Source organism: Drosophila yakuba, chromosome X (genome assembly GCF_016746365.2).
Source record: "Drosophila yakuba strain Tai18E2 chromosome X, Prin_Dyak_Tai18E2_2.1, whole genome shotgun sequence".
In the NCBI taxonomy this organism is placed as follows: domain Eukaryota; kingdom Metazoa; phylum Arthropoda; class Insecta; order Diptera; family Drosophilidae; genus Drosophila; species Drosophila yakuba.
Genome location: NC_052526.2, coordinates 17778516 through 17800117, shown reverse-complemented (window position 1 = coordinate 17800117; position 21602 = coordinate 17778516). Strand labels below are relative to the sequence as shown.

General features: G+C 47.5%; 3 protein-coding genes across 3 annotated transcripts; 2 read left to right on the top strand and 1 right to left on the bottom strand.

The window, feature by feature from the left end:
* The first annotated feature begins 1107 nt into the window (after positions 1 to 1107).
* On the top strand, positions 1108 to 20163 carry LOC6525833 (cholecystokinin receptor type A). Its single transcript, XM_039373982.2, has 5 exons — positions 1108 to 1851; positions 13793 to 13993; positions 14057 to 14401; positions 18209 to 18518; positions 18598 to 20163. The coding sequence occupies exons 1-5, from the start codon at positions 1470 to 1472 to the stop codon at positions 19013 to 19015; spliced, it is 1656 nt and encodes a 551-aa protein (XP_039229916.1). The 5' UTR covers positions 1108 to 1469; the 3' UTR covers positions 19016 to 20163.
* LOC6525835 (mitochondrial import inner membrane translocase subunit Tim13) lies at positions 1874 to 2707 on the top strand. The gene has a single exon (XM_002101619.3). It carries the CDS (start codon positions 1994 to 1996, stop codon positions 2369 to 2371), a length of 378 nt encoding a protein of 125 aa, XP_002101655.1. The 5' UTR covers positions 1874 to 1993; the 3' UTR covers positions 2372 to 2707.
* LOC6525832 (probable cytochrome P450 308a1) lies at positions 16167 to 17977 on the bottom strand. The gene is made up of 4 exons (XM_002101616.4): positions 17672 to 17977; positions 17067 to 17597; positions 16543 to 17010; positions 16167 to 16481 (listed from the first exon to the last, which is right to left on the bottom strand). The coding sequence occupies exons 1-4, from the start codon at positions 17959 to 17961 to the stop codon at positions 16193 to 16195; spliced, it is 1578 nt and encodes a 525-aa protein (XP_002101652.2). The 5' UTR covers positions 17962 to 17977; the 3' UTR covers positions 16167 to 16192.
* Positions 20164 to 21602: the final 1439 nt, after the last annotated feature.

Here is a 21602-nt window from a genome sequence, read left to right as displayed (position 1 = left end):
GGTTGTGGAACGATCTGGCAGATGAAGTGAATCCGTTGGAAAGTTTTCGAACGCTTGGCCAGCCAAAGAATCCGTCTGCACTTAATTTGGTCCACCAAAGTCGATTATTCGCCTGAACTGGAGCCCAAATAAAGTTTGCAACTTGCAACACAACCTGTTGATGGCACCCAAAAGGCGCGGCAAGCGGCAAATAAACCACTCGGATTTCACTTTATGGCTGGCTCCAGTGGCGCGAAGTGGTGCAAAGTGATTTATAAACTCGGGTCGCAGGGCAAACAAACGGCGACAAAGTCTTTAAATAATGAGCGCAGGGTGTAAGCTGGAAGATGCCACCTGAACGGTGAAATCACCCCGGAATCAACGGAGGTTCGCTAATTAAGTTGACAAATGTGGCCTTTCGTTGCCTTTTCCGCTCTGGCAGGAATCACTGATTTTGCAGTTCCTCGGGGAGACATGCTAATTACTCAACCAGCCACTTCAGCCACTCCAGTCACTCCAGTCTCTCCAGTCACTTCCACCGATTGCCAAACATTGTACGGGCTCCATCATCTCGTTTGCCCCCAAATGTATGCTATGCTATCCGGTGGCAGCGATTTGTCCTTTTCGCAGGCACTTTCGTAGTAAATAAATGGATTTAGCTTTACGGTGGAGATCTATATATATAGGATATAAAGAACTACACTTGTTTTTAAACTTAAGTTTAATTTACATGCTCTGTCTTATATCTGTAATAACTATAAATTGAATAAAATCGTTAAAATATGTTCTCTGAATATTATCCTTTTAGCTACACTTTTTCAAAACCAATTAGTTGCCATCACTGTCACTTCAACATCGTAATTGGATGATTTCGAATGGCAGATTTGTACCCTGTAATAAAGGAAGTTTCTTCTCTTATTCATATATTCAAACCTTGATCAAGGTGTGATCTCATAGAATAATTCTAATAATTCATTCCAATTTCTAACATGAATATATCAACAAGTCCCGCTGGCAACATGTTGCCATGCCTGTGGTGAGTTGTGCCACCGTGTCCGTGTTGGCAGCATGTTGCGGTCGCCTGGCGCCGGCTGGTGGTCACAAAAAGCGCCGACGTTCGCCGTCAGTGCTTCGCGAAGATTGCGAGGCGCGACACACAACGCGGAACCCGAACTCCATACGGCCGTGCCGACACTCAAATTCCGGCCTGACCCCATTTTTGTTGCGTGAAAGTGAACGAAGTGCGTGTGGACACAGTGCGAGTGCGACTCCGACTCTGACTCCGATTGCGATTGCGATTGCGAGTGCTGTTCCGGGATCAGAAACGAATCTACTTCGGCCTCACGATTGACGCCTTCTATCGATTCCTGCGCCAGGCGCTGCCGCTGGCCAAGGAGGCCGCGATCCACTTAAATGCCAGCAACGAGATCGCCGGTGCAGTCAGCATCACTGGCTCGCCCGGCGATCTTCTCAACTACAGCGTGCTGGAAATGGATCTCGGACTCGATCTGGATGTGGATCTGGGTCTGGACATGGGCCTAGCCAGCACACCCAGCAGCACAGTGGCGCCGCCCGCAACCGCCAGGACGCCGGGTAACAGGAGCGTGGTGCGGGTCAGTGCTGATGTGCCCATCTGGGTGGTGCCGTGCTATTCGGCCATCCTGCTGTGCGCCGTGGTGGGGAACCTGTTGGTGGTGTTGACCCTCGTCCAGAATCGTCGCATGCGCACCATCACCAACGTATTCCTGCTCAATCTGGCCATCTCGGACATCCTGCTCGGTGTATTCTGCATGCCAGTGACCCTGGTGGGCACTCTGCTGAGGCACTTCATCTTTGGGGAGCTGCTCTGCAAGCTCATCCAGTTTGCACAGGGTGAGTGATGATGCAGGCCAGTAGGCCAGTTCATTTATGTCTGGCCCGTGTCCAAATTAAAAGGTGATCCCAAGCTCACAACTGTGAATCCCGCAATTATTAGTCCCCCGCCCCGCGACCGAGTCCCAAAATCGCTCGTCGAATGGCGCCCAACCAGCACGACCTCGAGCGGATTCGCCAGCAGATCGTGTTGGCCAACATCCAGGAGCTGATCCAGAAGATGACGCGTCGCTGCTTCGACGTATGCATCGCCATGCCGGGACTGGAGTTGCGCTCCACGGAGCACGACTGCCTGGCCAACTGTATGGATCGGTTCATGGACTCGGTTCAGGTGGTGTCGTGTCAATATTTCCGACGCCGGCGTCGCCATCAGCAAATCCGTTTGGCCCGCTCCTCCGCCTCCATCGCATCACCACCCGCAACCGCTTCCATACCTAAATCCACATCCATACCCAAATCCCCAGCAACAAGCGCATCTGAACACGCACCTAGTGCCTCCAATGAGGAAAAGGTCAAATGATGCCTAAAACTAGACAGATGTCCAAGTGTGGAGTTCATAGCAAGCTCAAAGCCAAGGGCATATGTTCCGTCGTAACCCCAGATGCCCAGTGCACCTGGCTGATGGCCACTTGTCTCACTGGGCCCCAAAGCTTTCGAGGATGATTTAATACTTCGAAGCCTTTGGGAGTGCAGAAATGGGTCGTCTAACTGTAAATGGAAGTGGATTCTGTACAGGAGTGGCCATCGATGATGTCTTCGCGTTGGTTCCTAACAAATTCCTAGTAGTGTCTTTGGTAAATGACGATTGGCAGAAAATAAAGATGTCCTTTGTTAAAGGCTCTCTTTGCAAAAGGCATATTCCTGGCCCATTTTGAAATCACTTAGCTTAGCTAAAGATAATATATACAAAGTTGGGGGGGGGGATAGGAAATAAGTTTTAGATGAACGCACTTAGTATTTTAGATTGTGCGCTTGTGCACATCACTTTTCCACTTGTGAAAAACTGTGTCTGCCATCGATTTTACGCACAATTTCCGCGCTTATTTATGGCCTAAATCATATTTTGTTGGCAAGAGCGCACTGTATCTCGTCTCCCAATCTGCATCCGCCTGAGAATGGCCGTATTTTATGATGGCCCGCATCTGCGTAACGACACTCGGGGTTTCCCCGGGCAGCCAGCAGCAAGAAACGGGTTATGGGTTATGGGTTCCCTAAGGGTTCAAAAGATTAAAAAGGTCCACGCACACAACACACACACATACACACACTGTAAACATGCTCTTTAAAACCATTTCAACTCAATAACGGAGCCCAAAACTCAAGTTTGGCCCTTGAAAAGTCCAGTCAGTCAGTTGGGCAAACATTCTCGCCGTACATTAATTTGTGTCTCCAGCTTCGGATGAGGAGCGCTGTGTGATGTGGGTGGTGATATTCATCCGAGGAGCCCAGTTCAGCCATCTGTGATATGCTTCGCCCTCGACGTGATTGCATGTCCTGTCGGCAGAGTCCTGTGAAGCAGAGTGAAGCAGAGTGGCGCTGAGAAGTGGCCTTGACACCTGTCACAAGTGCTTATCAGCATTTCGGTTTGGGGCTGTTTCACGAAGCGAATGCCGAGCGGCATTAATTTGCTTATTTAATCAAAGTGCATGCCATCGGACATTCTAATTACTTGCTCAACGCTTGCGAAAGGACCTCCACCTGTTTCCCCCATCCTGGCAGCGCATCCAAATGAGAGATGAAGCCGTGTCCTGGCCAGTCCACGCCTCCATTCCCCGCAAGATTAATCCCGGCTGATCCCCATTTCCAATGCAAATTACTTGCCTGCCGGGAGCTCTGCTCCTGCTCAGCATTCTGGTCAATTTCCCAATGCACACTGTGCCGATCCCAAACACGTTGCTCCTTCCCCGCCCCCCCAGCTATTGTTCCCCTGTTCCACTGGCATTGGGGCACTTAAGTCGCAGCCTAAGCAGTATGGAATTGCTTTTAGCCATGGCAGTATGGTGAAAATCACTCTGCTATGCAGCGTCACGTCGCGATTCTCTTGTAGTGTTCCGAACCTCCTCCAGCTCCTTCAGCTCCACCAGCTCCACCAGCTCCCCCAGCTCCCCCAGCTCCCCCAGCTCCTCCAGCTCCTCCACATCCTTTACATCCCCTCGCTGATCCTTCTGACACCCTTCCTTGCATTTTCATGACTTGTTTCCCGTTTCCTGCGTTTCCGTTTCAGACGTGCTGCTAATGTTGTTTGTTTTGCTGCAAGTTTGTTTTCGGTACTTCCGGAACCGCTGTTCCCCTCCCCTCCCCTCTCCTCCTGCCGTATCCTGACATATCCTGGCGTGGCCTGGCATAGCCATCTTGGCCGCCCCCGCACTAACTTATTAACAACATAATAACAATGGCTGGCAAACAAGTTGAGCGCTCTGGCACACACATGCCAATTTGTTGAGCAAGCACTCGGCGCTGTCTCGAGGCCCACGAAAAGAGCTAACGTTCATCCCCATCCTTATCCGCATCCTCATCCTTATCCGCATCCTCATCCTTATCCGCATCCTCATCCTTATTCCTTTTCGCATTCCCATTCCTTTCCATCTGTTGCACGTGGCTTTGACTCGTCGTGGGTCGTAAATCTGAAAATGTCATCGATGAGGCACCAATTTATGGCCATCATCACGTCCAGGTGCAGTGCGATGTCCTGCTACCTCCTTCCTGGTTACCTAGCTTCCAATCTGCCTGCCCTGTCCCGACCTGGCTCCTTTCAGAGTGGGCGTGACCACGCCCATTGATTTATGGTCGTAATTATGCATTTGCGGCCAGTGGCAGTGGTATTTGCATTTGCATCTCCATCCAATCGCCACCCACTGTCACTCGGTTTCATCAACTTGCTTGCTCAAGAAATGCAGGCATTGGCCATTACTTATGCAAATCGAGACCAAAGGATAAACTCCTGTAAGTCCTGATTGGTTATAGCTACTGCTATATACGAGAATTGTAAGAAATTCATCAGCAATAAGAAGCTCGGCAACTAGAGAGATACTAAAAATACATAGTTGTTGATTTTTGGCTCAGCATTAGAGCTAATAAAACTGAAAACAAGTGCGTTTTTATGGGAATCGCAAGAAAGACTTTAAAGTATGACAGCGATACTAGCAACTTTTCATGGTTTCTACTATAGGGAGTTTAAAAGGAAAATGTTTTGTTTTACAAACACTATAAGGATAAATCGTAGCTTTTCTTGATCCATCACCTTTGCTTTACTAGCCTAGTTTGGTATCCAATTAAAGTACCAATAAGCTGGGAAAACAAGGAGAAGGTTTCTTAAGAAGGACATTTGGGTGTGCCAAAGGGTCATGCTTAGATGCAAGTTGATGGCTGCAAGTCTTGGAATCTTCACTCTATTTTACTGCGCGACCTGGTTGCACTTTGTGTCCCCAGGCAGGACGTCCTTGAACCCTGACCTGTGAATGGGCCACCCATTGTGCGCGTCCAAGTCGCTGACAGCTCGACAAATTAATGATTAATTGAATTTTCTTTAGCTCTGCTTTGTGTTTTTTCCTTTTTTTTTTTGGTTTTTTTTTTGTTTTTTTATTCCATTATTTCTTGTTTTCTTGGCAACACAAATACGAATCAGCGCCACGCAGACGTAATCATTAATTAGGCTAGCCAGGGAGCAAGGTGTCTCAAAAAATCCGGTCGCAGTGCAATTCCAGCTAGTTTCTCAAGGGTCAAAGGCACTCGTAATGAGCAAATTTATGCACAAGCACACAGTTTCCACAGTTTTCACAGTCTCTGATGGAACTTGGTAAACATTTAGGGGCCAAATGGCATAAGTAGAAAAACGAATTGAAATATGAACTAACCGCGTTGCTCTTCAGTGGCAACTCGTTTTATTTTATTTTTTTTTTCTTGGTTTTTGCGTTTTTTTATGTTTGCTGTTTTCTGTTTTTTTCCCCATGTGGGGGCGGTACATGTTATTGACGCCCCAAAGTGCCACCCCCACGACCTTGCCGCCATGCGCCCACTCTGTTTGGCTCCAAAACTTTGAACGGCATCTGCGGAGAGAGGGGCAGAGCAGAAGGGGGGCATATTTAACTAAGGAGGACGCAATTATTTGAACTTATGTGCATAAGTGCACATATATATTCGCTGTGTATGCTGGCCATGTTGTTTTCGCCTTTTCGCCTTTTAATGAGAGTTAACTGCACGAGAGCCGGAAACTCCGCGACCAGCGATGAATATGAATGCGCCACTCAACTTAATGCCACTCAATCATTATGAAGCCCTGTATTCTGTATACTGAATGCCCGCTATACATTTTGTCAATGGATCTGCAATTGTCCTTTGCCAACTTTATATTCATCTACGCTATCATCTATCGATCTGAATGTATGTATGGCATGTTGAAAACGACACTTTATATCGCGCACGGAAATTGTTTTGTAAGCGAAATAATGGAAAGTTATGACACCCAGAGTTACACACAATTGACATGGTTATTGATTTTCAATTATATAAATATTTGCAACTAAGGAAAAAATCCTCTGCTGCCACCGATGTTCTGTGCACAAAAAAAGGCATTTAACTACGGTTTTTATCGCCAATCTGTGCGCTTCTGTGTGTTTTCAATTTGCATACACCTCCACGTAGAGGCGAAAGTGATGAGTTAAATGAAAATATGTTACTAATAAATATATATATATATATACTTTTTATCAGCTTCCCGTATAATTGTTTCCCCGTTTTCAAGCGTACACTGCACGAAATTGAAATCTAATGGGCGAGTGGAGAGTGGAGCGGAAAAAGGTTATATTTGTCAAGATCAAAATCAAAGCTGTCGGCCATTAAATAAAATACTCAACGAGCGCAAAAAAAAAAACCCATTAAAAACTGGGCAAATTAAAGAGCGAGATTTTTAGCGCCATTTTTTGCGTGTGAGTATTATTTGCGTGGGAAAATGAAATATACTCCTGAGCTGAATTAATGGGACCAGGGGGGTGGGGGGAGAAGTGCGGGGACTGGGCGGACAGGCGTCTTAAGGGCACAAGGACATCGTGAACATGGAGCAAGGAGCAGGAAACATGGGCACACAAAGGGAATACAAATGAAAGGTGATTTTTCAGCTCCTTTTCGCCCTTTGAGGATTTCCATGGGGAGACCGTAAAGTGCGGTTGACAGGGCCTAATGTGAAATTAACATGGCTTATATGCAACACATACTGCCCTGTTGCATTGATGTCAGCCACACACACACACCCATATACCTATACACCTATACAATCCCAACCTCAACTGTTCGTCTTTTGTGGCGGGTCAAGTTGCCATCAAGACCCAACTCGGTGCCTCCACTTCTCCAGTTGTCCAGTTCCCCAGTTCCCCAGTTCTCCTCCAGCCATCCAGGCATTGATGGCAGAACAGCACAACCACAACCTGCCGCAAATTTCCTTGGACCCAATTTATTTTTGCAATTTATCGCTGGATAAAAAATGACTGCGAAAGGCATTTGAAAGCGGAGGCGCAGGAGATTGAAAAAACATTGCCATGGCAACAATTACGCCGTGTTTAAGTAGCCCGTCTGGGTGAAAGTCACGCCGTGGACTGGCACTTTCTCCCCATCTCTGGATGGCATAAAAGATGGGTTGTTTATAGTTGGCATCGGCATCTCCATCGGCAGCAAACGGGAAAAAAAAACCGGGCAAATGTCACAGATAGAAAAGCGTGCACTGAGCGGAATCGGGGTCACCAAATGCGGTGCTCGGCGCTCAAAGATTACGAGGTATTATTTGAACAAATGAAAGCGGGACCAACATGAATAGGAAATATAGTTAGTAGCTTTTATCTGAAAAAAGGGGGTCAGGGTAACCAAACTGCTACTTCAAAGTATCTCGACTGAATGCAGTTTTAAGCCAAAGCTTGGCTGAAAGAGTTTATATACCAACTCTGAATATTAGTAGATGTGCAGATCGGATTCACAATTTTGGGACAGCAAACAGTTTAATTCTGAATCTCTGAATGAATCTTAGAAAGACATTCAAAATCGAGAAAATGAGATTGGCCATTGAAAAAAAGAGTGCATACATGTCACCAAATGCAGTCCTCAAACTGAATGTTAATTTCACATATCAGCTGCGCATTTACCATGCATTATTAATACGCACATATTTTATGCAAAGCACTCACAAATTGTGTCTCTCATTCGGAACATTTCGAATTCGTTTAATTAAAGTGTGCCATAAATTAACGCTCGGCCAGAAGGACAAACTGAAATGCATTTCAAACGCCGCAGAGCCCATAAAGAGTTTTCCATCAATTTGCAAAATTGTTGGCCAAAAGGAAAGGCTCCGCCACCTGGGAACTTTGTTTCCGTGAACTTTGCACCGGCACGCGGTGAACGCGTAATTTATTATTCACTTTTATGTCTTTTTCCTGAGCTGCAGGCAAAGGCGCCAAGTGGAAATCAAACTCCATGCTCTAGTTGCCCTAGCTGCCCAGCTCCCAGCTTCCTGCTCCCAGTTCCCTCCTCCCAGCTTCCAGCTCCCAACTCCCTTCTCCCAGCTCCTAGTTCCCAGCTTCCTGCTCCCAGCTACTTCGTGATGCAGTGCAGCGGCAATTGCACTGTCCGTAAATCGAGCGACATAAACAGGTCACCCAACAATGGCCATTCCATGGCACTGTGAGTAAGCTACCCAACCTAAACTACCTCGGTCATGTCATGAATGCGAAATGGAGTACTCCAAGTAGCAGCAAGCAGCAAGCAGCAAGTGAATCTTTAATGGATTCATCGATTGTGGGCAGCACGAAGCTGCGAAAACTTTCGGTTCTTGTCGATAAATTTGTCCAATCAACCGAAAAATATGCAACAGCTTTCGGGCTTCAGTCTCCCCTAGTTTTCCAATTAAAATGCAAACTCAATTCTCAAAAGCCCACCCCATCTAACTTCCAGCTGCAGTTCAACTCGATTTGGCCAGTGAGTGTGTGGGACATATTAATTTGTTGTGTTTTACAATTTGCAACCCAACCCACAGCCCACATACAAACTCATGTCGATTGAGGCTTTTCCACTCAGTTTATGGCACTTTTATAACTCACATGTTCATATGCACATACATTTGTACAGACAACCGAGCATCAAGCAGCCCCGAGGCGGTAAAAAGTTGCTCTTTTTTTTCAATGGCCTTAACTTAGCGTATCAATATGTTGGGGGGGAAAAAAAGAATGGAAAGCTATATTTTTTAACAATTTTTCATGGGCGAAATCAAGGGGAAGCAGTCCGACAAAGAACAGCAATAAGAAACAACAAGCCGATACCTCTTGTCTATCTTCAGGGGGTGCCCCACAAGTAGAGGGTAGGCATCTGTTGCTAGCATCCCAAATCCACAGGCATCCGGAAAAAAAGCGTATCCTTGCGCCATTTCAATCTGGCCAGCTTGCCATCTTTGCCATCTTGCCATCTTTCCCATCTCTGCCATCTCTGCCATCGCGCGTTGAAAAGGCCAAACTTTGGCACAACCGTTTTTTATTGTTGACTCAAATTTGGAATTATTTTTATTGGAGCTCTGTGGATGAGGGGGACACACGCATGAGTCCATAAAAATCCACTCTCAGTTATGTGTAACTGGGAAATGTCGAACGAATGGACGATGAACTTATTGTCATTGAGCAGCGCATCGAATGGGGCGCTAAATCAAAAACAACCAAAGACCAGAGGGCAATCCGGAATTGGATTGGTTTTCAAATCTTGTATTTCGCGGTGGGGGGAGGGGGGAGGGGGAAAATGGAAAATGGAAAATGATTGAAAATGGGCCATGTTTTGGCAATCGATTTGCATGCGCCGCTTAAAGTCATTCCCAATTCGATACACATAATTCATGAAGCTGTTTTGTATTGCAATTTTCGCATATAAATTACATTAAATATTTACGCCAGCCGTGAAAAATACATAAATAGTGCGTGAAGTGTGCCGAGTGTGTCCTTTTGTATATCCTGCGCCATATCCTGTGCAAACAATGCTGCGCTAGTTGATATCCAAATATTTGCGCATCAAATGAAAAGCATTCAAATCCGCTGGCAGAGGTTAACCGTAATAGTTTTAAAGCCCCATGATCGCCGCAACAGGCAAACTTTTCGATCCACTCTCGCAACTAGCAGCAATTAGCTGCGGTCGCATTTCATTGTGTTCGCTACTATTTGCACTAAACTTTACACTCATTAAACAGGCGAATTAAAAATTATTGCAGCAAAGTGTTCGGGATTAAAGTGCTGCCTCTGATTCCTTCCACTTTCAGTCGGATAATAATGATGATGATGACGATGATGATGAGATGATGATGGGGTGATGATTGAGTCTGCGACAGGCGGCAGCACTTTTAATTGGTATTCAACTTTCTCCTTTGACCACACAACTCAACTTGCTCGTAATTTACCAGCCAAATAAGCGACTTTCCCACTTCCAACTTCCTTGGTCACCGCCTCAAAAGCTGAGAAGTCTGCTCGCTAAACCGCACTCAAAGGTTGCCTTTATTTACCATTACCTTGGCTTTGCCGTTGGGATGAAGGTAAACAGAGATATAAATGAAATGTTACATTTGTGTACCTTGACATATTCAAGGACCTTGGCCATAAATTCCACATTTGTTTCTCAATGCATTGGTGTTGAAACATAGAGTTCAGTAAGATAGTGCAACATACTTGTAGACTTCTCTTGATCCGTCGATCATATGTTTTAATATTCTACCTATCAGATAATAGATATTCATTTGATTCATGTGAATCATTCACCGAAGCATCATTTTAGACCTCAACTTTCCGCCGCTCACTTATTTCTACCACAAGATATTCGCTCAGTGTACGTGCGGTGGGTATTCCCAAAAGTTTAGGCAAATTGCCCGTGGCATTTGGCTGGCTGCCGAAGTGCAGCTAGTTCTTTGGGGCAAAGGCCAGTTATACTTTTGCGGTTGTTGGCTTAATTTAATGTAACTTTCGACTAGATGACCAGATGGAGTCGAAAGGTGAGCGGAGCGGTTTATCTGAAGGAGATCGAAAAGCAAATAACCGGCTGGAAAATGTTTGGCCACAACCCACTGAGAATTCACTTGGCTTTCCGAGTGGATGGACGGATGGATGGATGGATGGATGATGGATGGAAACCCGAGCACCTGTTCACCTCTACGCAAAACACAATTAGCAGTTATGAAAAGTTGAAAGTTCATTTTGGTGCAGCAGCAAAAAGTTCGCACTGACCTTTTGCAAGTTTCCATTGTGAACGAAAAGTCTGAGGCATATTTGTGGACCACTTAATTGCAGTCCAAGAAGCTCATGAAATACTAGTAGTAGCCACAAACTGGATGCTCCATCCGCAGACCAAACGAAATTATGTGATCCATAGCCTTACTGGGGGGGAATGTGCAACAAGGTAACTAAAATGTGAGATTTTTCCATTTGGAAAACCTACGCACTTGCACACTTTCGGTTTGATTTGCCACAGTTTGCAGCGTGTATAAAGTTATACACCCATCCACCTGGCAGGATATTTCTGCACGGCACAACCATTTCAGGTTTGTCACTACTCGAACACGCATCCAAGTGCAGAATGTCCGGATGCGAGGATGGCAAAATGCGAAAATGCCAGGACACGCGGAGGATGGTGATGTTGGATGGTGGTGGATGGTGGTGGATGATGCTGGATGGTGGCTCTCGATGGATGGTCAAGCCACGGGGGGAATCGAAACGGGAACCCGGCTCATTGTCATTTTTCAACCCGAGTTGGCATTGAGCACCTGAGCACCTGAGAACCAGTCGACCAGTCGACCAAATGTGGACACAGGCTCCATTTGAGATGGCTGCTCGTCAACACGGCCATCAAATTGTCATTTTCCGAACAATGCGAACAAACGCGTTGGTTTGCATTCGAAAAAGCTGAAAAATAAGTGTGTCCTTCTTTAAAACCTAATTTAAATTCGGTGAATAACAATAACATTTGTTATTAAAAACTGTGTTGGATTATAATTTATGCCCAACTTATGCAGAATTAATAACTTCTAAAAATGCAATTTTAACATATTTCAAAATCGTTTTATTCCCCACAAAACGTATTAATCATAATAAAGCACATGAAATAATATTTTTTATAATTTTAAGCCAAGCCCGCAAGTAGTTTAAGTGGATTTCAACATAATGCCAGTCTTTTGCAATAATAGTAACAACACATAAATCACAACTTATCACTTTGGGAAGGCATTAAAAATGCTATTTAAGAGCAGACAAACAGATTAGGATAACTGATACATTTCTGCTGGCAGACAGCATTTGCCTCCTCCGGCGATCTGTCATGTTTTTGAATAAGGACCTCGACAGCAACGTCTGTCAGATAAGAGATGCATATTTAATAATTTTATTCTTTCACTCAGCAGGGGCCCCAGGAGCTTAGCTTGTTTTATGACTGCGACACAATAATCCTGGGGAAAAACGCTGGAAACACTGGAAACGGAAATCAGGTTCCAAAGTGGGCAGATTATCAGGGATACAGCTGAGATGTGCTCGACTTAGCTCGGCATTATGAAAAGCTCGTGTGAAAACCTTGGCCCAAATCATCAAAATAAAAACAACAAGGAGAAAGGCCAAGTCAAAGTTCTCGATGTTGATGTTGATGTTGATGTTGTTTGCCTTCAATCAGCGATTCTATTTACAAGTGCCCAAATTCGACACAGTTTTCCGCTTAGCCATTTGCCATATTCCACTTGCCACTTGCCACTTTTTACTTGCCACTTTTCACTTGCCTCTTTTCACTTGCCACTTTTCACTTGCCACTTTTCAAAACCGGATGCCACGCCCCCCCCAGGAACGCCGCGAAATTGGGCGTGCGAGTATTTGCCTTTCGTTGAATTCATTGTGGGCTCACACTGCGGTCCGGTTTCTATTTTCAGTTTATCCATAAAATTAACATTTTTGTTGCGGACTCTGAAAATCACTGAGCCATGGTCCTTCCTTGTGGTCCTCCCATTCGCTTTTCCCACGGCAAAGGGAAAATGGCAAGGGAAAACAGCAAAGGGGAAATGGGTAAAGGGGTAAAGGGCGCGTATATGGAGGCGCCACGCGACGGAGCTAAATTTAATTTTGTTAATGAGCTCTGCCCGTTCCACTTCATCATCCCGCCAACGGAGCTAGCCACACTCTGCCTTTCGAGCATTTTGCATTCGCATTTCTGAGGCCCGCAACCCGTTTTTGAGGTGGTCCGTGGTTCCGGAATCCACTTGCCAAGTGCTGCGAGTGTGTGTGCCCGCCAGGATTAGGTTGTGGATGGGGATGGAGATCGGGAATTGGATTGTGGGAGTGGGAGTGGGAATAGGGGATTACCATTGGGATGGCGATTAGAGCGACAATGGACCATTGCCGGAAACACTTGAAAACTGTGTTTCGTGTAGGCTGTGGGGATTTTGATTAAAAGCGCCACCATTGCCATCATAGCGACATGCTGAAAAGCAGAAAACACAAAAAAAAAAAAACTAAATGAAATGAAATGAATGAAAATAAACAAGTTGGATCTGACAAAGACAGAGACATAGACATTAACATTTTAATTGGGCCAGCACAACGCAATGGAGTCAGTGGAGCAAGCGGAACAATTGCCAATGAGTGAGCCGAATAAAAGTTAATGGAGGAAGTGAAGGGCAGAAGCCGGGAGCGGGAAAATGGCCATTAATATTGGAGCCATAAAAGTCAAAAGTTTGCGAAGGGTGGCCAATGGCAGGCGGGGATTAGCCATATTTCCCATGCCGCCGGGAAATTGACCCGAGATGATTATTTCAATGGCAATGAACAAATTTAAAGTTGGACGTCATCTAATTGAGCGATTCGATTTCTCAAAGCAGCAAGGCATTCTGGTTTAAAGATTATTTACACCAAGTTTATAGTATTAGTAGGTGATTTATTTGATTTTCAAATCATGATTGCAGCTGCCTCGGTAGCCGTTTCCTCCTGGACACTGGTGGCCATCTCCTGCGAGCGCTACTACGCCATCTGCCATCCGCTGCGGTCGCGCACCTGGCAGACGATCAACCATGCCAACAAGATCATCGCCATCATCTGGCTGGGCAGCCTGGTGTGCATGACGCCCATTGCCGCCTTCAGCCAGCTGATGCCCACCAGTCGACCAGGTGAGTGTAGTGCCATCCAATTCGGGTCACTAATCCGCAATAATTATACCCAACTCTCGGCAGGACTTCGCAAGTGCCGTGAGCAGTGGCCAGCGGACAGCCTCAACTACGAGCGGGCCTACAATCTGTTCCTGGACCTGGCCCTGCTGGTGCTACCACTTCTGGCCCTGAGTTTCACCTACCTGTTCATCACGCGCACCTTGTACGTGAGCATGCGCAACGAACGGGCCATGAACTTTGGCAGCAGTGGGCCGGAGGTCAGTGCCTCCTCCGCCGCTGTCACAGGACCTGGCAGCCAGCGACGGCACAACGGAAGCCATTGTCAGTCCCTCGACACGATTGTGACCCACCAGCACAATCCGCACCAGCAGCACCCGCAGCACCACCACCATTCCCAGAACTACTATGGTAAGAGATAGATACAGTAGATTCGTGGATTTTTTTTTGTTAGTCATCTGGGTCAATGGGAATTCTGGGTTCAGTGTGTTCAGAGGCGCAGCATTAATAGTTGCGTTTGTTACCGGCGACAATCGGGATTAGCTGAACTACTGAGCTCATCCCAAGGATCCCAGACCCAGACCCAAAGCCCCCGAACTGCGTCACACACAATTTGCACGGCAAAGTTTCCCACGCACGAGGAGATTCCAGTGTCTTGCCTAAATCGCGGAAGTGAATTGGCTGGGTGGCTTGCAGATGGGGATGGGAATGGTGATAGGAATGGGGATGAGGATGGTAATGGGAAAAGCAGGCTAAAGCCTAGAGGAGCACTCTGTCCAAGTTTTTCAAGTGTGTGTACCAAGAGACAATAGCAAGCGAAAGCTGCCGGCGTTTTTACTTTCATTTGCATTCGCATCGCCGGCTTTGAGAGCACTCCCCATGGCTAGATGGCTCCTCCACCACCAGCACCACCACCCCCATTCATGGCCAATCCTCTCCAGCTGCGGATGCTGTGAATAATCCCCAGATTATGGGCACAAAAACTCTAGGCAGCCCCAGGCAAGCCAGCGCAAATCAATTCTGCTAATTCGCCTTTAATGCCATCTTAAAGCGTGGGAGCACACTTATATGTATATATTTATACATATATATATATATTTATTTATTTAAATATATGCGGAATATATATGCTCGGCTGCAGCAGACATGGTTGGCCGTAAATATAGAACAGTCCCATTGGAGGAACCTACTCGAATTTCGTGGATGCGAGTTGATAACGTGACGTGTATGTTAAATGCACGACCACAAAGCGACGAAGTCACCCGTGGAGTCCCCGTGGAAATCACAGTGAGCCCACCGAGCAGCGGACTTACTTTAATCTTCGATAATATTACTCAGTCTCTGGTCCAATTTATTGTGGGAGGTGTAGGTCCTGCAGGAGGAGCAGTGCTCCCCGAGCGACTCATTTGCATGAAAGGGTTGGTGCCTCCAGGTGCCTACAGTTCTTTCTGCGAAATGGAAAGTGTACATTAGCATAGGCCTTCATTTGGAACACTGAATTATCGCCGCACTCGAGCGATTCGTTTCCTGGGCAACTGACCCCGCTTGACCCATGGACCACGGCACCCGGGACACGGGACACGGTCTGCTAAAAAGGTCAATTTAAATGCCGTAAATTATGCACGAGTCGAGCATTTAAGCATTTAAACATTTAAGCATTTATGCGCTCGTTAAAGGCCGTTATCCCATTTTCCAGGATTTTCCACTGGAGACCCATGGCTCCCATGGCTCCCATGGCTCACACATACTGCTTGCTCCTTTCTCTGTGACAATAAATTTGATTAAATTTTTAACTTTCCCGTTGCGTTTAAGGCCATCGTTTGACATTACCCTGTCATAAATTTTACCAGCCAAAGCGAGTATTTTGGCCGAATGTCGCAAATGTCCTATCAGCGAACAAGCTGAGCAATTTCATGGAAATTGCCATATTATTAGCAGCTCCACACAGCTCCACACAGCTCCCCCCACTATTTGTGCCAAGAATTCCATACGCAAACTGCGCTTTCGATGGCAATTTAAATTATGCTCAGCTGAACTAATCGCCCAACCGCAAATGGCAATAAAATTGCGTGGTATATGGTCGCATTCCCATTTCCCTCTTAAGTACATTCCCAAATATTAGCTTGTAGCTACCAAAAGAGATTAACCTTTCCATGTGCGATCTATACAGTAGGTGTCACATTTTACACAGGCTTTAATGCCTTATCCAGGTGTCCTTCTCTCAAAACGCAGCCAAATGCCCTTCCTGCTGGCGGTGAGGAAAGTGAGCGGCGACACCTCCACCCTGCACTGCCCCTCATCCGCCAGCAGGACGCAGTGATCCTGCAGCAGTGTGGCCAGGGCAGCCTTCGTCTGGAGCAGCCCAAGTCGCATTCCCGGACACATTCGTGGTCCGGCACCGAAGCCCAAAAACCGACAGCCCACTGGTGGTGGCTGATGCAGAAAGCGATCTGGACGAAACTCCTTGGGTGCCGGATACAATTCGGAATCTCTGGAAGGAAAAGTACTATAGCTCTTGGTCAATCTAAAAAATATGCGGTGGTTTCACCCACAGATGAATGGCCTGAACGGGCAGCACCAGCACAGTGCCCACATGCACCTTGAGTTCTCCTGCTCCTGATTTCTGGGCAGGAAGCGTGAATGACTTGGTGCAGCGCTTCTGCAGAGCCTGCATGGCCGGGTGTAGACGCAGTGCCTCCAAGAGCGCAGCTTCAGCATAGCGCAGCTCACCCAGAGCCACTTGGTCCAGCAGATTGCCAGCGTGGCGCTGAGCCACTGCATCCAATTCGAAGTGCAGACGTTGCTGGGCCTCCTCATTGAGGGCCAATTCGTAGAGGACGAATGCCAGTAGCATTGCCGAGGTCTCGTAGCCCTCTAGCAGGAGAGTGGTGGCATGTCCAGCCAGCTCCTCCATTTCCAAGCCCCTCTTGCTCTCCGCCAGCCATTGGAGCAGGTTGTCGCCGCCACTTCTTGCTGCCACCAACTCCCTGAACCAATGCTGCAGCGGCAGGGGTACGTATCTGCAAGGAGATAATGGATCAGAGGTAACACACAAGGTGGAACCTACTTCACGAACCTGTGGCCAATTAGGCGTCCCAAGCGGGACGAGTGCAGCAGTGACATGGTCTCCAGCAAACTCCAGGCACTTGGCTGAAAGAGCGGTGCCAGCCACTCCAGCCAGCGACTTGGTGAAGCCACCTTTTCTCGACTGCCCAGGCAGTGGGCATCCAGCCCAAAGATCGCAGAGGCCACCACTTGCAGCGTATAGCGCGTGGCCAAATCCTTGGCCTCGAACCTTCCCAGGGGCACCTGATCCCGGAGCAACTGACAAGCTTGGGCCACATGCGGCAAGGTCTGGCGCATTCGACTGGGTGTGAAGAGTGGCACCAGGTCGGCTCTCAGGAGTCGCCAGCGATTCCCGTTGGCGATGAAGGGATTGTGGCTGGCCAGGACATCACGCTGGTGGTCCACGTAGACGGCGTTGTCCGCACAGTTGGCAAAGTTGCTGCCCACCAGGATGTGGCGCAGCAGCTCCTGGTCGCGCACCAGAATGGCGGGCTCGTTGAACAGGCGATAGAAGCACACATATCTCAGTCCCGAATTCTGACTGTCACAAAAAGGCGAGAGTTTTGAGTGTCACAGGAGTTTCATTACACGTGGCACACTTGACATGGATCTTACGTGTAGATCTCCTGGTAAACCTCGCCATAGGAGCGTCGTGCCAGGGCAAAGTCCAGCATATTACCCACCAATGGCCAGCCAAACGGTGCCTCCAGTCCCAGGCGACGCCAGTGATTGCCCTGCCGTTTCCAAACCAGCAGCGTGGCGGCCAAAAGGATGAAGAGCAGCAGTAGCAGCAGCATCTTCGGGCATCTGAAAAGCTGGAAAGGCACAAGCCCACTCCAGTTGCATTCACAGTGGAGCTGAATAGCTGAAAACAGCTGAGTGTGAAGCACGCTGCGTGATTCCATGACTGCGGCTCATTAGCCTCGCAATTGCTGTATATCAATCAAATGGCTGGAATGCTTCAATCACGCGAGATTCGAGGCAGGGCATTAAGAATGTACTTGGAATGGATTTCTATACTCTATAACTATGCCATTCATTCAACTTACATATATGCATTTAACGCATCTCTTAAGCAACGAATTTATGACGTTTAGTTTGAATTCCTTTATTGAGTTTCTTTTTTTCTGTATTTAACTTTCCTTCTTGCAGCGGACTACGGTCACAGTGGCAGCAAGCGGCGATTGATCGGCGGCGGAGGAGGTTCCTGCGAGGGAAGGCGTCATCTGTACTGCATGAGGAGTGCGTCCGTGAAGTCCGTGCGGCATCAGCAGATCAACGGCGGCGGTGGAACTGTGACTCTGAGCGGCACTGGAGCTGGAAATGGCGAGTGCTGCAGCCGGATGCACAGGATGCGCCAGCAGATGCAACTGCAGCAGCAGGGCTATGTGAGCGACAGTGAGTGCCGGCGCAAGTCCTTGTCGCAGCCCAGTCTGCGGATCACAGAGGCGGGACTGCGAAGGTGAGTGCTCCTCAGAGGATGCTCAGCCACATGGTCATATGGCAATTTCAATTTCAAACCCACAACGTTCGACTTGCAGATCGAACGAAACGAAGAGTCTGGAGAGCAAGAAGCGGGTGGTCAAGATGCTGTTCGTCCTGGTGCTGGAGTTCTTCATCTGCTGGACGCCGCTGTACGTGATCAACACGATGACCATGCTGCTGGGGCCGACGGTGTACGAGTATGTGGACTACACGGCCATCAGTTTCCTTCAGCTGCTGGCCTACTCCTCCAGCTGCTGCAATCCGATCACCTACTGCTTCATGAACGCCAGCTTCCGGCGCGCCTTCGTGGACACCTTCAAGGGGATGAGGGTGTGCGAGCGGCTGTGCGCTCCCTGCTGCTTCTGGCGGCGACGCTCCAAGAACGAGACGAACCTCTCGGTGGCCGGCAACTCCATTGCGCTGGCCAACTCGGTCATGTCCAGCCACACGATCCTCGAGAGTCCGCGCCTCTGAGCCAGCCGCCGCCGACCTCAGATGGCGGAGTCGGAGTCACTTTAGATTACCAATGGGTGGGTGGAGGTGGATACGGATCGGGTGCGCCAATATGTGATGCAATGCAATGCAATGTGAATGCAATAGAAACTGTGGTTGTCAACGCCATTCCGCCGCGTTCTGAATGCGTGTGGAACGATGGATGTGTGACCAGTTGGATGGATGGGTGGTTGTATGGAGGAGGTTCCGTGACCACCAAATTGCCCCTCCAGATTGCTATTAATATGTATGTGTGTATGCTTAGAGTTGCGCTTAAGCGTGTTTTTCAGTGTGAGTTATTGTTAGACGTTCACCTCGTGTTCCCTCTGTGTGTTTACACCTTAAAGTGGTTGCAATCGATAATGCCAATCTAAATTGAGATCGCCACACGCTAAGACGAGGAATGCAAAATGCTCAGCTGGACTAAGATTTTAGAACGAACAGTAGGCTAAGAAGCCAGCACAATGGTTTCAAAAATATTTGAGATTTATGGGAAATGCTATGTACACTGAGAGAATTTATTGGTCTTGGTATGCAGTTACTTCAATGTTTGGTATCATTCGTCCCACACGTCGTATGCGTGATATTTACGCAAGCTAATCGACCATTGTGCTATACTTAATACTTTCATTTCCACACTCTACCTTGCAGAGAGCAATCCCGAAAAGTAAAAGGTATTCTGATCACGGTGCAGTGAAAGGTTTCAATGACTCGAGAAGCATTTGACAGCAGGCTGATTTTACAGGGTACTCAAGGAAGTCCACTCCCAAAACGGATTCCTAACATTCAAAAATGGTTGTCAGACGGAGCTTATGGAGTGGCAGACACTCCGAGGTCCCCACAAACTAAATTAAGAAGCCCGATCGGGTGCCAAAAATCCAATTTTATGTAGTTTTCAACTAGCTGGAAATGCCAATCAAATAACATGGCATTGTGGACTTTTGGCACACTAAGAAAATAGATGGCATAGTTGTATACAAACAAGCGTTTCATTTTAGCTCTTACCCACTTCAACGAAAACTGGCAATTGCAATTAATAATCTGATATTTGTATATGTATAGATCTCAGTGTTTTTATGTAAATAAGATGAAATCAAATCGAAATAAAACGACAACTATCTTCGGGTTCATTCAGCCAAGTGTTGTATACTTTCGGGCCGTTGTTTCTCCATTCTGGCATTTCAGCAACTGGGCAACGAGTATACATAGTTGTCCAAGGAGTAGTCCGTGCCGGAGGCTAATTGATTGCCTGCCAGTTTGGCTTCACCTCGGCATTAACTCCGTAGCTCTGCCATTTGGGCCAACAAAGCAACTGGGCAACTGGGCAACTGGGCAACAGGATATTTTGGGGGGTCAAAGTGCAGGAGAATGGATGCAAATCGCACACATTGTTGACCATTTGCTGCTAATGACTTGGGCATTAATTTCGCTGCTGCATGCGATGTTCTCCGGCAAGTGGAGTGGCATCCACTTATTGAGCTGTCAGCCGCAGAAAAAGTGTGTGCCAAGATGAGGATGAGAATGGGTATGGGAATGGGGATGAGGATGCGTTCTATTTCAACGCAAGTAAAGCCAATTCGCACAAAGTAGAAATGAGTCGAGTCGCAGAATGGATCGATATGAGCACAGGCCATGGGATAAATCAATTGCCACTTGGAGGACATCAAATGAATTCGTCTGTGGTCAAACCGAGCGCTGATTGATGAACTGCGAATCCGTAGCAAATTCCAGCACTGTTCCAAACGCAGTTGCCCCCAGTCCTTTGGCCCGTTGCGGTCTGCCTGGCAATCACTCATGATTATCGAATGCCTAATTGCCGGTGCCACAGAAATTGGACCATCCACCCACTGCAACTGCATGCGTAATCGGCTTGGGTGTAATCCTCGGGATTCCCCGCCCCATGGCACATGGGCGAAACGAGCGCAGCCGACGACCAAGTGTCCTTAGTTGCCCCATCGTTGGCTACGTGACAATTACCGCAGCTATTACACGTCTTTTGTGCCGGCATCCGGCTCCAGCTTCGCTCCCCAGAGAGTTTTAACCAGATCATGGTCAACTGGGCCATTGCCCATTGGCCATGGCAACTGTCTCCTCATCGTGGGCTATGCCTTGCGGGTCACGTATGTATATCCCGGCCACCGGTTGGAGAAACTACTGCCAAGTAGTCTGCCGAAGTCTTGCAGGCAATTCCTAATAAACAAGCAGTCTCCACCGGAATGGCAGGAAAATTTATAAAGTATTTATTAAGGCGCCAATTGGCGGCAGGGGAAATGGGCCAAGTGTTTGAACCCACACTCCCACCGATGGGGAGCTGTAAATCGCAGATGACTACGCCGCTCCTTCGTCTATCCGTCGCCCAGAAATGCCACTGTGGAGCATTTTATTGATGTACTCAACTCGGCTGGCAGTTGGGGGGAAATAAAATAAATGCCTTTCGTTGGCGCTGCGTTTCCTAAGCCCTTGTAACAGATTGCCCAGCATAATCCGATTTATTAAACGAATAAAAATATTGACAGCATCGAAATCGGTTGGGATAATGCGATAACGCTGGGCGAACGCGTCTGCACAT